Genomic DNA, 14,408 nt, shown 5'->3' with positions numbered 1-14,408 from the left:
AGTATAGTGCATGTGGGCAAACTCCCTGTTCTTGAAGCAGATCATACGTCCTTTGTGGATAGACTTAGTTATGTTATGTTATGTTATGTTAAAATTGTTTTTGTAGAGCGCGCGGCTACTCAAAAAGAGTGTCCCGGCGCTTTTAATTGAGGAAGGCTGCAGTGAACTAACATAACACATTAAAAGAGAGAAAAAGACAGAGAAAAAGAAACAGCAAACAAAAGAGGCCTACTGGATAAACAACCAGGTTTTTAGGTCCTTTCTAAAAGCCAATAGGCCAGTGGCTCCCCGAAGTGAAAGGGGCAAAGAGTTCCATAATTGGGGCGCCAGTAATCCAAAGGAGCGACCTCCCAGGCGCGCTCTCTTCACTCGTGGCACAGTCGCCAGAAATAGGGATTCCGACCTCAGAGAGCGGGCCGGTTGGTAAAAGGTAAGTCTCCTTTGGAGGTACTTAGCTCCCATCGCATGGAGGGCCTTATATGTCAGGGTCAGAGCCTTAAAGGCGATCCGCTTACGGATTGGAAGCCAGTGCAAGGTCTGGAGCAAGCCCGCAGCACTGGCGCGTCTGTTCAGTCCGTAGATCGCTCTTGCCGCAGTGTTCTGCACAACTTGTAGCTGCTGTAACAGGTACTCTGGCAGGCCCAGGTATAGAACGTTCGAATAATCCAACCTGGAGCCTATCAGGGCCTGCACAGTCAGCTTCCTGTGCTCCTCCGATAATAGGGGAAGAAACCTCCGTAGCATCCTGAGGAGGCCGAAACACATGCCCGACACCCCCAGAATCTGGGCCTTCATTGTCAGCCCCGTGTCCATCTTGACACCCAAGTTCTTAGCCATTTGGGATGAACACGTTGGGGGGAACATGTTGATAGGCCACCAAGTCAGCCAATCTGGCTCCGTGTCGCACCCAAAGAAGAGTACCTCGGACTTATCGGAATTGCACTTGAGGCTGTGCAGTTGGAACCATTGAAACACAGCCCCAAGGCAATCCCGGATACTCTCCCCCTCAAAATCTCCTCCTCTCTTACACGAGAAGAGGAGCTGGGTATCGTCGGCATAAGATACGATCCGGGCCCCAAACGACTCCGCCAACGCCGCCAAAGGGGTCATGAAGATATTAAAGAGGGTCGGGCTCAAAATAGAGCCCTGAGGGACCTCGACTCCCAGAGGCGGCATCACGGCGGAATCTGGTGAGGCCCAGAACGTTTGCCGGCGGCCAGCTAGAAAGGAGGAAAACCAGCTGAACACCGTTCCCCGAAGTCCTATCTCATAGAGTCTTGTGAGAAGACCATCATGGGGAACGGTGTCGAAAGCCGCCGACAAATCCAACATCACCAGCATGGCCTTGCCCCCTGAATCCAAGATCCCCTTGATTGTTTCGGAGACCTCGAGGAGCGCAGTCTCCGTGCTAAGATTAGGGCGAAAGCCTGACTGGGTGGCGTGCAGAATCTCATTCGACTCTAGAAAATTGGAGAGCACCGTCTGCACGTGCTTTTCAACAATTTTCGTAAGAGCCGGCAGCAGAGAGATAGGCCGATAGTTAACAAGGGCCTTAGGGTCCAGACCAGGCTTCTTGAGCAGCGGGATGACCATTGCCTGCTTCCAAGCCTGCGGGACCACTCCCTGGCTCAGCGAGAGATTCAGCAGTGGATTGACCAATGGATTAATTACCTCAGCCAATCTCGCCAGAATTTTAGCAGGGCAAGGGTCCAGGGGCGAGCCTGATTTCAAGTTGCCCATGAGTGCTAAAGAGGCGGGCGCCGATATAGGTGGAAAACTAGATTATAAAGAATACGTAACAAAACAAGTTGCAGAGGGAGACAGAACAGGGCACATAATGGCTTGGCTGCTGCTCTTGGATGCTGACAGTTCCCAAATGAATGCTATTACAACCCAGACCGGGATCATTCTCAATGCACCAGCAGACATTAACACAGTCTTGTTCATATACTCCAGCTCCCTGTATCAGGAAGGGGTGTGACATGAGGGGCACCAATTGCAAGGCTACCTGGAATGTTTGTTGATTCCACATCTAGACCCCCTGCAACCCCACTCTCTGGATGAACCGCTGACAATGGACATATAAGTGGCATGCAATAAAACCCCGGGGACAGATGGGCTCCCTTTGAAGTTTTACTCAACCTACAAGACATCCCTCACCTGAGGTTGCACGAATGTTTCCACTTACCAAAGGTAGGGTTCACATCCTTATGGAAGGTGTCGATCGTGGTCCTCCCCAAACCACATCTTGACCCACTGGAGTTGCGCTCCTACAGTCCCCTATCTCTTCCCAATTACGACAGTAAGATCCTTGGGAAGATGATTACGAAATGGCAGCTGACTTACCTTACCACACTGGTACAACAAGACCAAAAAGATTTAATCTCCTGGAGGAGCACATTTCTCAACCTGAGGCGTCTCTTTTATTTCACTGAGGAATACCCCTAAGCTTTGCCTATGCCTTTAGCACTTTTTCTTAGACATACAAAAAGCCTTTGATATACTGGCCGGGCCCTCTCTATAGGGTGTGCTACTCACAATGGACCTGGGACCAAAGATACTGAAATAGATATGTCTCCTATATGCTAATGCAGTTGCCTGGGTAGGCACAGGTACGCAAATGTTCTCAGCCTTTTGGGTGAGAAGGGGCACCAGGCACGGTTGTCCACTCTCACTGAATATGATTATGAGGTGCAAGAACGCCTGGCAGGTTTGTTTCTGCTGCAGAGTTCATAGTTGGGGATTCCCCCATCAGAAGCATTGTTGTTATTTGCAGATCATGCCCTACTGTATCTTGGAGACGTACGTTGCGACCTAATCTGAGTGATGGAAACAATAGACACGTTCAGAACTGCCTTTGGGTTGAAACTGAACTGGGCCAAATCCTGCCTCTTACCTCTCCAAAGAATTCCAGAGTGTGAAGTGTTCTACCACACGGGTTTAACGTGGCAGTACGACTCATTCAGAAACAATGTCTATCACTTAGATGATAACTTAGTATAAGGCAACCTGGTGGTGTTGATGGCCGGTATGTGCCATTCCATGACATTCTGGAAGTCACTACAGCTCTGGGAGTTAGAGTTGCAATACCAAAAATGCTGGTTCTATCTAGGTTACTCTACCACTTCTCTGTGCTTAAACTCTGCCTTTCCCAGCGATTATTTCAAGACTTAAATACTGTTCTTTCTGACCTGACATGGACCACAGGGACGAAGAGAGTGGCTCTCCATTAACTGTATTGCTCCAATAGAGGAGGAGAAAGGGGGCCCCTCACTATGAGTTGTATTATGCGGTAGCACAGCTACAGTAGACAATACAATGGTTATCAGAGACACTTAATCCAGAACGGTTGTCTGTTTTACAAGTTATGGAAAGTCGGTGTTATTGGAATGACTTATAGACTCCCACAATGACTCTCCACACATTGGAAGACTTGTCAAGGTGGCCAAATACTGTTGGCATGTGTCCGTACAACCCAGGAGCAGCCCACCGGAGTAAGCACCCAACCCTCCTCTATGGGTACTCCTGGCAATTGCAAGGTGGCTGACTGATACAATATAAGACAATGGATGGAGACGAGCATCCTCAAAATAAGTAACCTGGACGAGCATAAAACCTTGATGGCCTTCTATGACCTCAGAGAGTGTTACAACATTGAGGAGGGCTAGTTATTAGCCCACAATGCCCTGACAGCCATGACAAGCCCCAATTGTATATCCCTAGCATTGCAATTGTTACTGGAGCATGGCATGGGGAGACGAACGATCACATTAATCAACAGTGCACAGCTGGAATCCCATAGCTTAAGTCTCCATGGCCTGAGGGATTAATGGGCCCTCTTGCTCCAGCGAGAGCTCGCAGACAGGCAGTGATCCCTTGCGCTGGAGCAGGTCCGACGAGTCTCCAGGAACCTGTGTTTAAAATACGTAAAGTTCAGCTACCTACATCAGACAGATCTTACTCCCGCGCTTCTACATCGCATTTTTCCTGGGGGGGACCAAAATTCCAATAGTGACTATGTCTGGAGACCGACTTCTACCATATGGTATGGGCCTGCCAAAAATTGGGCGAAATTGGACAGGCACATCATGGGACGTCTAAAACAGCTTGATCACCTACACTGTTTGCTGGGTGTATGGGTGTGACATGCCATACATGCAAGAACAAATATGTTACAAAGTTTGTAGACCAGGTGTATATACTGTAAAAGTATTGCATATTGATGGCAAGGAAGTCCACCACAGCCCTCCCCAATATCTCTGAGGCTTAAAGACCATTTCTAAAGTGGTTGGTGACATTGGGGTCCTGCTCCCCACGCATTAAAGGTGTGACTATGTTAGCTTCGTAGTCCCAGGGACCACTGACTCCGACACGGTAGCTTGGCACGAGGCAGGTAGGCATGCCCGAGGCGTTGTGTGAAGTAGTTGTGCAGCACTCTCCCACACTGACACAGTAAAGCACACACAATAAGGAGACACCACTCCAGTTTCATTTACAAGAACAAGTATCTTTATCTACTTCTGGTCAGGAGTAAAAATGCAAAGGTTGCACAGTGTGCAGGAAAACGGTTACTGGAACGTTAGGTCAATGCGGGCAATAATTCCTATGCAGATAGGCACTACAGGTAATCATTCTTATGCTTATACTCTATGCTTGTAATCACTCTTAATCCACTGGGCAATATGGGTGAACCTTCTCGAGACTCTTATTCAATGCGGGCAAACAAGCTTGCTTGTGTAGGTAAAATAGGTAACTATGCCCACTCTGGTATAACATCCAGGTGGCAGTTCTATTACAGATACACATTCATTACAAGCAACATTTCCTAGCCAGGTACATGCTCTATTCAGGTTTGCAGTACATGTAGTGATGGTTAGACAGACATATATTCAATTTGGGCACCATGCCCACTGCACCTTTTCACACAAGTGAACATTCTTAAGCCGAGGTACAATATAGACAACCCCTCGTCTGTGGATATTCAATGCAGGCAAGGAAGGGGTCTTCTGCAGATTTTGAGCACATGGTCAAAGGAGACACTTCCGCCAAGGGGGGCATCGCCCAGGCGGTGATTATTTATATGGGCTATGCTGGCAAGGTGTGCAGGCCCCAGGAGCCCCTGGGGCCGTATCTATGGTGATTATGCTTGAACCTCGTGACGGTGCAGGCTGGGGCCACCAATGTCAACTTTGGAATGCGGGGGGGTTAAATGCAGTGCCCGCGGTTTGGCCCAGCTCCCCATCGACAATTGGGCGGTTGTGGGGCTGCCACCATACTGGGGACTCCGTCTCTGGCAGCCGCGCCCTTCACGAGGGAAAGCCTCCGACCTGGGGTGTTACCTGGCATTGGAGGGGGCCGTAACTACGCCGGTCTCTTCTATTTCTGGATGAAGGCAGCCCACTCTGGCTTAGAGTCTCCCTCAGTGCCTCTATCTCCAATGCGGGGGAGGGCTCCTGGGCTTCCTGCTCGACCCGGGGCCCGAGGATCAATCCGAGCGCGGCTTCCTGGGGGCGCAGCCGATGATGCGGCTGGCGCCCCGGTTGACTAGCAACACTCCTCTTCGCACGCTTAGGCCCAGCACGGCATCGGTAGTAACCGCGGCGGCCCTCCACTCCACTCAGGGGCCGCAGTGGTACAGGAGGACACAGCGACGATTCTACCAGTGGAGCCTGGGCTGCGGCGGTGATTTGGCCACAGCCGCGCTTCCTCCCTCAGCACTCGCTCTAAGTCACCCGCCAGCGGCGGTGAGTCTCATACGCATGGTGCTTCTTCTTCTACAGCGCAGGGGCTGCGGCGGTGATCCTGAGCACAGGGCGCTCTCTGCCACAGCGCCGAGCAGCACATTCAGGTCCTGGGGCACACAGCGCTGGAATGCACTAGTAGGTAGTGAGGCTACGCAGCGTGTCACGTGCACCGCGCAGGAGGACAGTTGCAAGTTCTGGCAATACAGCGCTTAGCTGGTACAGCGCTTCACAATACCTCAAGGGGAGGGGGGCCCCAGCAGCAACAGCAGCAACAGCAGCACAGCACTTCCCAGTCTCAGCACTGGTAATAGATGGCAGGCAGTAGTTGCGGGTATTGGTTGCAGGTGTCAGTTGCAGGGATTAGTTGCAGGCCCAGAGTTGGGGGTCCTGGGCAGGCACACTGGAGCTGGTGTCCCTGGTTCCCCTCACACAGGGCAAGGTCAGCAGGCAGGTAGGGTAACGGAGCAGCAGGTCCTAGAATCAGTCAGCCTCAGTAGTGTAGCATCCCCCTAGCTCAGGAGCCTTTACTCCGGCGGAGGGTCCCCAGGTCCAGTAGTGCAACAACTGACTTGTCAGGTGTCCCTCCTTTACTTTTATACCCCTAGGTCAGGTGACCCTACAAAAAGGCAACAAGGTCTGGTGCCATCCTGGGGGGGGGGCGTTGGAAGGTTCTAGAGGAATCTGGGGACTCTGTGGTGACTGTCTCTAGTGAAAAGAGGCAGGACAGTCAAGATTACAGTATCATTAAGTCCCAGCCTTATCCCAACTACTAGTACGCAGATAGGACAGTAGCCGCACTGCAGTAGCAGGGGCTTGTGGCATCCATGTTGTTAGGAGGGAGCACCTGCACCTCAGCACTGTTCAGCAGCGATAAGGCGCCCAGAGTCCTATGTCCAACAAAAACTGTGGTCCAGATCGAGGCAAAAAAGTAAAAAAAAGGCGGGGTAAGACCACCCGACGGCTGACAGGTCTAACAGACTATAGCTCTTCCTTTCTTATTTTCTATCCACTCCATGGATCTCCATGACCTCCTTCAACTCCGACTGACACTAAGAGACATTGAGAGACTCTGCTTCCAAGAGAGGGCAATAGGTAGAGTTCACACAACTGACACTATTGTCAATGGGCAATGTTGAACTGTTCCTAATTATTACACAATGCTGTAGTAGCTCTTATCAGACAAGCAAAAGGGTGCTCTAACCTTGACTGCCTGCCGACTATGTATGCCCAGGGCACCACGAATGATGTCTGTTCTCATTTGGGAACTGGAGTTGTAGGGGAACATATTGTGGACTAATGATGAGTAATATATAATGCATACTTATACAGCTATGTCGTGAATCCAAACCATCTTCATCACTGTCTGTCTATAAGTTAAAAAAGGAATGAAGACCTACTGTTGAAAAAGAGTGTTTTTCCCTTTTCCTCAGATTGATCCTTTGATTCCGGCAACTACTGATTGTGTGCATCAGTACTAGAAACTAAGGCAACTTGTTTCTAAAATGTTATGTAGTTCAGCGATCAAGATGAAGTAACATGTTGATAAGTCAAGTTCATATTTTTCACTTTTTGCTCCTAGAGTTAAGGTTTGTCCGTCTTCTCATTTATTTTCTTCCCGTTCAAAAACTCCCAGTCTAATTTTGGAATGATTTGTGGTCCATTTATTGTTTTTCATCAGATCAGTTATGTGGCTTTTCATTTGAAATGGATCACATTTGGAAAGGTCATTGACTTTTCAGTCATCTAAACTGAAGCCTGTGTCCCAGATTCTAATCATTAACTTTCATTTGAACCTCTGCCACTAATGGCACCAGGACAACCAGAACATAAAGTTCAGAAAATGTGTGACAGTCAGATTTTCATCTTGAAATTCTTGATTAATTGGAAGGAAAAGGATTACCCATCTATTGAGTGAAGATTTTAAGATACTACTGTTCATGCTCCCTTACTAGTTTGACACTTCTTTCAAAGGCATCTTAATAAACAGAGACTTTCTGAGTATGTTATACTGTCACAACAGTGCCCTTGATTTAGCTGCTGTTGGTGCTGTGATCACAGAAAACCACAGCAGTGTTTCAAAATCAGTTGGAGACATTAGCCAACATGGTGGAATCCAGTGAAAAGAAAAAGATGTCCGCCTTGGTCTTCTTCTTTGCATGTTTTGCAGTGTAAAACTGCAATTGAACCACTGAAAATAAATCCTTTTGACAGGTCAAAACCTCCCTTTTAAACATAAATGAGCCACATCTATGCCAGCCTTGTAGCCCAGAAGGCAGCGTATTGGTATTTAAAAGTAGGACATGTACACATGTAACAAACATGTCCTACAGTGACTAGCACCTAAAAGTAATTTTCCACTGTGGCAGGTCTAGTTACACTAAGTAAAAAACAAAGTACAGATAGCATCCTAATACTGCATTTCAGGAATGGGACTATCTAGAAAATAAATTCGATAACTATTTTTAACAGTTATTAAAATACAATTGAATGGAGAAATTGGATTTTTTATAAATATTAAGGAAAGGTAACTTTCAGAAGGTCAGCTCTTCGCTGCCTGAAGTTCCTGAAGGCTAATATTCATCTGCTCTTCAACTTCTCTTAGCCAGTGATTAGCATTAGGTGTGAATGCCTTCCAGGAGCAAACAATAGTCCGACCTAAATGGGCAAGAATGACTCTTCTGAACCTCACAGAATATGCAGAGTGGTGGCTGTGGGCATCTTTTTTGACACTACGGTGTCAAACCCTGCTGGAGGGTTTTAACCTACTTCACATGTTCGCTGTATTTACATACAACACTTGGGGTGCTCTTGAAAGGCAGAAAAACAGGACAATTCTTATGTATTGTTTGATTCATGAAGAATCCTACTTTTGTCCTACAAGACCTCTGTCCCTGGGTTTTATGTGGGTGCAGAGGGTGCGCCCAAACTGGATTTTAGTGTGAGATATGGAAGGACACTAGGACTCTAGGGTTATTAGACACACACATCCAGACCTCGGAGCCCACTTTTAGTGTAGCAAAAGACCTTTGCCATCTTTAAAATGCCCAAAGTGGGTAGGGTTGGCCTAGGGAGCATTTACCTCATTGGTTAGACCATCCCCAAGAGTAATTCCTATACACTAGCTAATGCCAGACATAAATGTGGCAACTTAAGGCACTCTCTTCAGAGCACTGCTGGACCTGAGGAAGAACAGAAAGGAATAGACATGCTGTTTGTGATTAGGGAGGAGCCTTGAAGGATTGGGTTTACTCCCTCCTGTACACAGGACAAAGAATTTGACTCCAAGGGTAATAAGCTGATCTCATGTTCAAGCTACAGGGACACAATAAGCTACAAATGGCCTTTCCTGCAAATCCCCAACGGCCCAGTGGTAACTGGTCCTGCGCTGGACCCTACTGTTGGCCTCTGCCTGATACTCTGTGACACTCTAAGTACCTCCCCTGATGTCCTGAGGGCTTTAGTAGCGTACTCATTGGGTTGATTGGGGCCTGAAGGACTGTGTCAGACGGTAAATCTATTTACCAGGATGATTGGTTGGTGTATCCAACCTGGGCTCTACCATGACCAGCCTCAAATTGCTCACTGTGAGAATTGACTATGATTAGAACTTTGTGCTTCTTGGCGCTATTCTTACTTAAAACTTTAAACATTCAGATTTCTAGTTCCCTTTTGGGGTTTTTGCATTTTGGTGTCATTTTATCTATTACAATTTGCTCTATATTTCTACTTTGGTTTGATTGTTTGATATTTTGACTTTTGCTGTTGTTTTGGTGCCGCATAAATACTTTACCATTGCCCTATGTTAAACCTGTCTGATCTGCGCCATAGCTACCAGGAGTTTAAGCTCAAGTTAATTAAGGGATTTTAAGGGTTCACCCTCACAAGGATTGTGATCATTCCTGGTAGTCGATAATGACTCACCCCAATTAATAACCCAATTTCGTACACTGATGGTCTGGTATCATCTATTATGTCTAAAGCTTCTGCAAAGGAGATGTCCCTAAACTGAGTGAGCTTATTATGATTTGATCCCAAAGTAGGCATAGTGAGTTCCAAGACACGCCCAGTTTTTCATACTTGAGCTCTGAGCGAATCTTGTGTAACCTTAACACTAAAAAATAAATTGGGATAGATTGTCACCACTGTACCCTCTAGGCCGCGCGCGCGTACCTTCCCTGATGTCAGCGCGCACCACCTAGCGTGGAGCGCGCACACAGGACGTCACGGGAGAGAGTCGCGCCGCCCGCCGCTTTTAAAAGGTGAGCCGCGCGAACATGAGGCACTTTTCTATGTGGTGGCGGCGGGCGTGAGGAGTGCGGAGTGCAGGTAAGGAGGCAGGGGGGGGCTGGTGGTAATTATGGTGTTTGCAGACTGTGGCCTTTTGTTTAAATGTTTTTTTTTTTTTGAGTTTTATATAGCGCGAACTAGAACCGAACCGAATCAGTTATCAGAGCGCTTTACATAGCACCAGTTACGTTACATGAGGACACACTTTCCTTTTTTTTTTTTTTTTTTTTTTTTTTAGGCACGGGGAGATTAAGTGATTTGCCCAGAATCACAGGGGGTTATTGGCGTCGTTACCGAGACTCGAACCCAGATCCCCAGGTCCGAGGTCGAGCGCCTTAGCCGTTAGGCCAACCCCTCTCCCCTCTCTAAATATTGCTGACAATCAGCAGGGCCGGACTGAGAACCGAAACCGGCCCTGGCAAAGTGCTCGGCCGGCCCTCCCCCTCCCCCCGGGGGGTTGGAGGGTGCGACCGCGCTCTTTGCTAGGGCCGGTTTTCGGCCGATTTTGTTACAGTGCCGTTTTTGCAGCTATGCTGCAAAAAACGACCCTGTAACAAAACCGGCCCCCTGGTGCCCAAAACCGGCCCCCACCCTCGCGGCCGACCGGGGGATTGCCCGGTGCCTGAAACGGCCAGTCCGGGCCTGACAATCAGAGCCCCTTCACGGGCTCCGATTAACAGCAATACTTAAACAAAATGCCACAATCTGTTAAGCGCATTACTAACAAAAGCGTAGACACTTTCCAAACACAGCGTGTGCTAAAGTACACTCTGTGTTTGGAAAGTGTCTACGCTTTTGTTAGTAAAGCGCGGGGCAGACTGTGGCATTTTGTTTAAGTATTGCTGTTAATCGGAGCCCGTGAAGGGGCTCTGATTGTCAGCAATATTTAAACAAAAGGCCACAGCTGTTGGGGAAACTAGCGGAACAGAAGGGACACAGGACAGAAAGGCATAAAAACGAGACAGAAAGGCACAAAACGAGACAGAAAGGCACAAAAACGAGTGGGACACAGGACATAAAGGCACAAAAACGAGACAGGAAGGCACAAAAACGAGTGGGACACAGGGCATAAAGGCACAGCAAAGAGTGGGACAGAGGACAGAAGGGCACCAAAAACAATGGGACAGAGGGCAGAAGGGCACCAAAAACGAGTGGGGCAGAGGGCAGAAGGGCACCAAAAACGAGTGGGGCAGAGGGCAGGAGGGCACCAAAAACGATGGGGCAGAGGGCAGAAGGGCACCAAAAACGAGTGGGGCAGAGAGGAGAAGGGCACCAAAAACAATGGGACAGAGGGCAGAAGGGCACCAAAAACAATGGGACAGAGGGCAGAAGGGCACCAAAAACGAGTTGGGCAGAGGGCAGGAGGGCACCAAAAACGATGGGGCAGAGGGCAGAAGGGCACCAAAAACGAGTGGGGCAGAGGGCAGAAGGGCACCAAAAACGAGTGGGGCAGAGGGCAGAAGGGCACCAAAATCAATGGGACAGAGGGCAGAGGGCACCAAAAACGACGGGACAGAAGGCAGAAGGGCACCAAAAACAAGTGGGACAGAGGGCAGAAAGGCACAAAAAACTAGTGGGACAGAGGGCAGGAGGGCACCAAAAACGAGTGGCATTTGGCGCCGCAGACACGCGAGGTTCGGTTACTGGCGCACATAGCCATGGTTGCAGCGCACAGAGACCCTCCACTGCCGCACACAGAGGAAAAAAAATTAGAGGGAACATTGATTGTCACATAGGTCTTACATATGCTCAGGAGCAAGAATGATCTATCAGTTTGTTGATTATTTTGAAAACTTCTTTAGAATAATTTAGGACTGTGGCTATTCAAGTGCAGTAATATTTCCAGTTTGCCAGAAGGATTTGCATTTTGCATGCAGTAATTGCTATGGAGTACTTATATTTTGCTTCCTCCTAGTATTTCAGCCACCATAACCTTTCCAATCTTTTAGCTTTATGTTTCCAAAAATAAAATTCTGGATTGAAATATAGATTGTCCTTCTGGATGGGTGAAAATGAGTGGCTATGGGAGTGCATGAGGAGCATTTTATCCACTATAGAATTTAGGTCTTAATGAAGATGATCAATGCTATCTTAAAATTAGTAGGTTTAGAGTTCAGGTGATCAACATTGACAATAGGAATCGTTGAAAAAAACTTCACATTTCTATCCATGGTTAAAAGTTTTTTGCTAGTTTTTTTTTATTATTGGCACAGCAATAGTAAACGGCACACCCAGATGGACAGACCAGGTTAATATTATAGAATAGTGAGCCACACAGTGTAAATCCCGAGAGGCAAAGATGGTTTCTAGGAAGTGGCATTCTTGATGCGTAGGTTCATTATTTCTAAATGCTAAGTTACAAACCTCTATTTCTTTCTGAAATCTATGGGCAGGTTCTGCTAGGGTTTCCAAGTGGAGATTAAGTATCCCAGAGCTATGGTGAGATCGTTGATCAAGGCAAAAATCTTCTATAATATATACTTACTCCATCAAATATATAAACCTTCAAATGTAAATACAAATACATCTAAAGTTGCATAGCCACTTTCGTTTGTAATACTCCAAGGGTAAAAATGGCTGAGGTGAGGTGAATATGTAGAAAGAGAGCAAAATGATGATAGTCACAATTAGGTCACTAGTGGTAAGAAGGCTTTGCATGCAAGCCAAAAATATCCATTTCATTCCATATCAAGCCTTGCAGAACCACTGACTATCTCTGAGATGAGAAACCTCTATGACACTATGCACCAGAGTGATATAAATAGTAGTTTTACTAAAATATAAATTTAATATAACGACATGCACAAATATCAACTTCACAATATCGACTTGCATCTCACCAAGGTTAGTAGATGTGTAGTTGGAGTAGTAAACCTACACTTCCTCATGTATTTTACCATGATGGTATAAAAATCCTCAATATATATATATATATATATATATATTTTTTTTGCAGATTTGTATAGCGCAAACTCAACCTGAGGGCATTGGAGTGCTTTACATGAGCATCAGTTACGTTACACAAGGCCACATTCATCTTTTGGTAGGCAAGGATAAATTAAGTTATTTGCCCTGAATCACCGTATGTTGAGCGTCTCTGCTGAGCCTCGAACCAGGTTCCCCAGCACCAAGGTCAGCAGCTCTAGCTGTAAGACCACATCCTCTCGCCAAGGTTGCAATATATGTGTAGATTCTGAGTTTTGGCCTCAATATTTTGGGTTAAAATTAGGAGCGGGTGGAATTCTAATTTCGCTGGCTGATTTGCAGCAATTTGGTAATTTGTAAAGCTGAATTACTGATTACATTCTGCAACCCCACTGGCGGAATTAATCTGCAGTGGTTCTAATTTTTAATAGGTCTGGAAGAGGGAGCAACCACTCCATGTTTACAAAACACTGTAGATAAAGTTTAATCAGCAGTGTTTTTTAAACATTGAGGGACTGCTCCATCTTCCAGCCCTGTTAAAGACCACTGCACAGCAGAGCATATGCTTTGGCCCCCTTACATTAGTATGAAAAGGCACCGAGGGGTATGCACTATAGTGGATACCCCGCAGTGCCATTAGTTACATGCTTATATAGAGAGTGAGTGAGAGTGAATGTATGAGAAGAGGCCGAAACATCTGTTTTATATGGCATTGTTGACATACCTCCGTGATTGTGTTCTGCTTAAGGTGTTTCTACCCAATAATAAAAAAATAGGAAAATATCCACTTGGACAATAAGATAAACTTACAGGCGTTTCGGATCCTTCCAACGCGTCTAGAAAAGAAAGGTCTCTTAAAATTTGGCATATGGAGCTCATCTCTGAAAAAAAAGAAAAGAATAGAAATTTCAGAAAACGTTAAAATTCAACATATGCAAGAGCAGGTATCATGATTGTAGCTTCATCCATGTATGATGGTCACAGGTCACCTAGATGTATAGTAGACAGTGTAGTTGAATTATTTTCACAAAGAGGAAGCAAACTCTGTAAAATGTAAGCAGTAGAATTTATATGTATAATGTCGTCGGACTGGGATACTGAAAAAGACACTTTGTGCAATCCCAGAATGGGATTTAATGGTGCGCATTGAAAATGAAGGAGAGAAATCTTTGGACGACTGATACGGAAACAATGATCGGCATTTTTATTGAGCGAAGCTTTACAATGCAAAACATTTGCAATATGTCATGACAAATGTAAACTATGGGCCTGATTCACAGAACTAACTTAAGACAATATCCTAAACTTACTACCATTTTGGTATTCACAGAAGGCACTTACTCATTTTGGTATTCACAGAAGGCACTTACTCATTTCGGTATTCACAGAAGTTAGGAGCCCCAACTTTAGGACTCCTTAATGCCTTCTGTGATTATCGAAAGTCTTAAAGTT

General features: G+C 46.5%; 1 protein-coding gene across 1 annotated transcript in view; it reads right to left on the bottom strand.

The window, feature by feature from the left end:
- LOC144818406 (annexin A1-like) overlaps positions 1 to 13,862 on the bottom strand; it is a 212,207-nt gene extending 198,345 nt beyond the window's left edge. Inside the window, exon 1 of the mRNA XM_078675779.1 lies at positions 13,767 to 13,862. Within this exon, the coding sequence (XP_078531905.1) occupies positions 13,767 to 13,835 (69 nt within the window). The 5' untranslated portion in view covers positions 13,836 to 13,862. The remainder of the gene's footprint in view (positions 1 to 13,766) is intronic.
- Positions 13,863 to 14,408: the final 546 nt, after the last annotated feature.

This window comes from Lissotriton helveticus, chromosome 2_1 (genome assembly GCF_964261635.1).
Source record: "Lissotriton helveticus chromosome 2_1, aLisHel1.1, whole genome shotgun sequence".
NCBI lineage: Eukaryota > Metazoa > Chordata > Amphibia > Caudata > Salamandridae > Lissotriton > Lissotriton helveticus.
The sequence above is the reverse complement of the archived record's forward strand: the minus strand, read 5'-3'. Positions and strand labels throughout refer to the sequence as shown.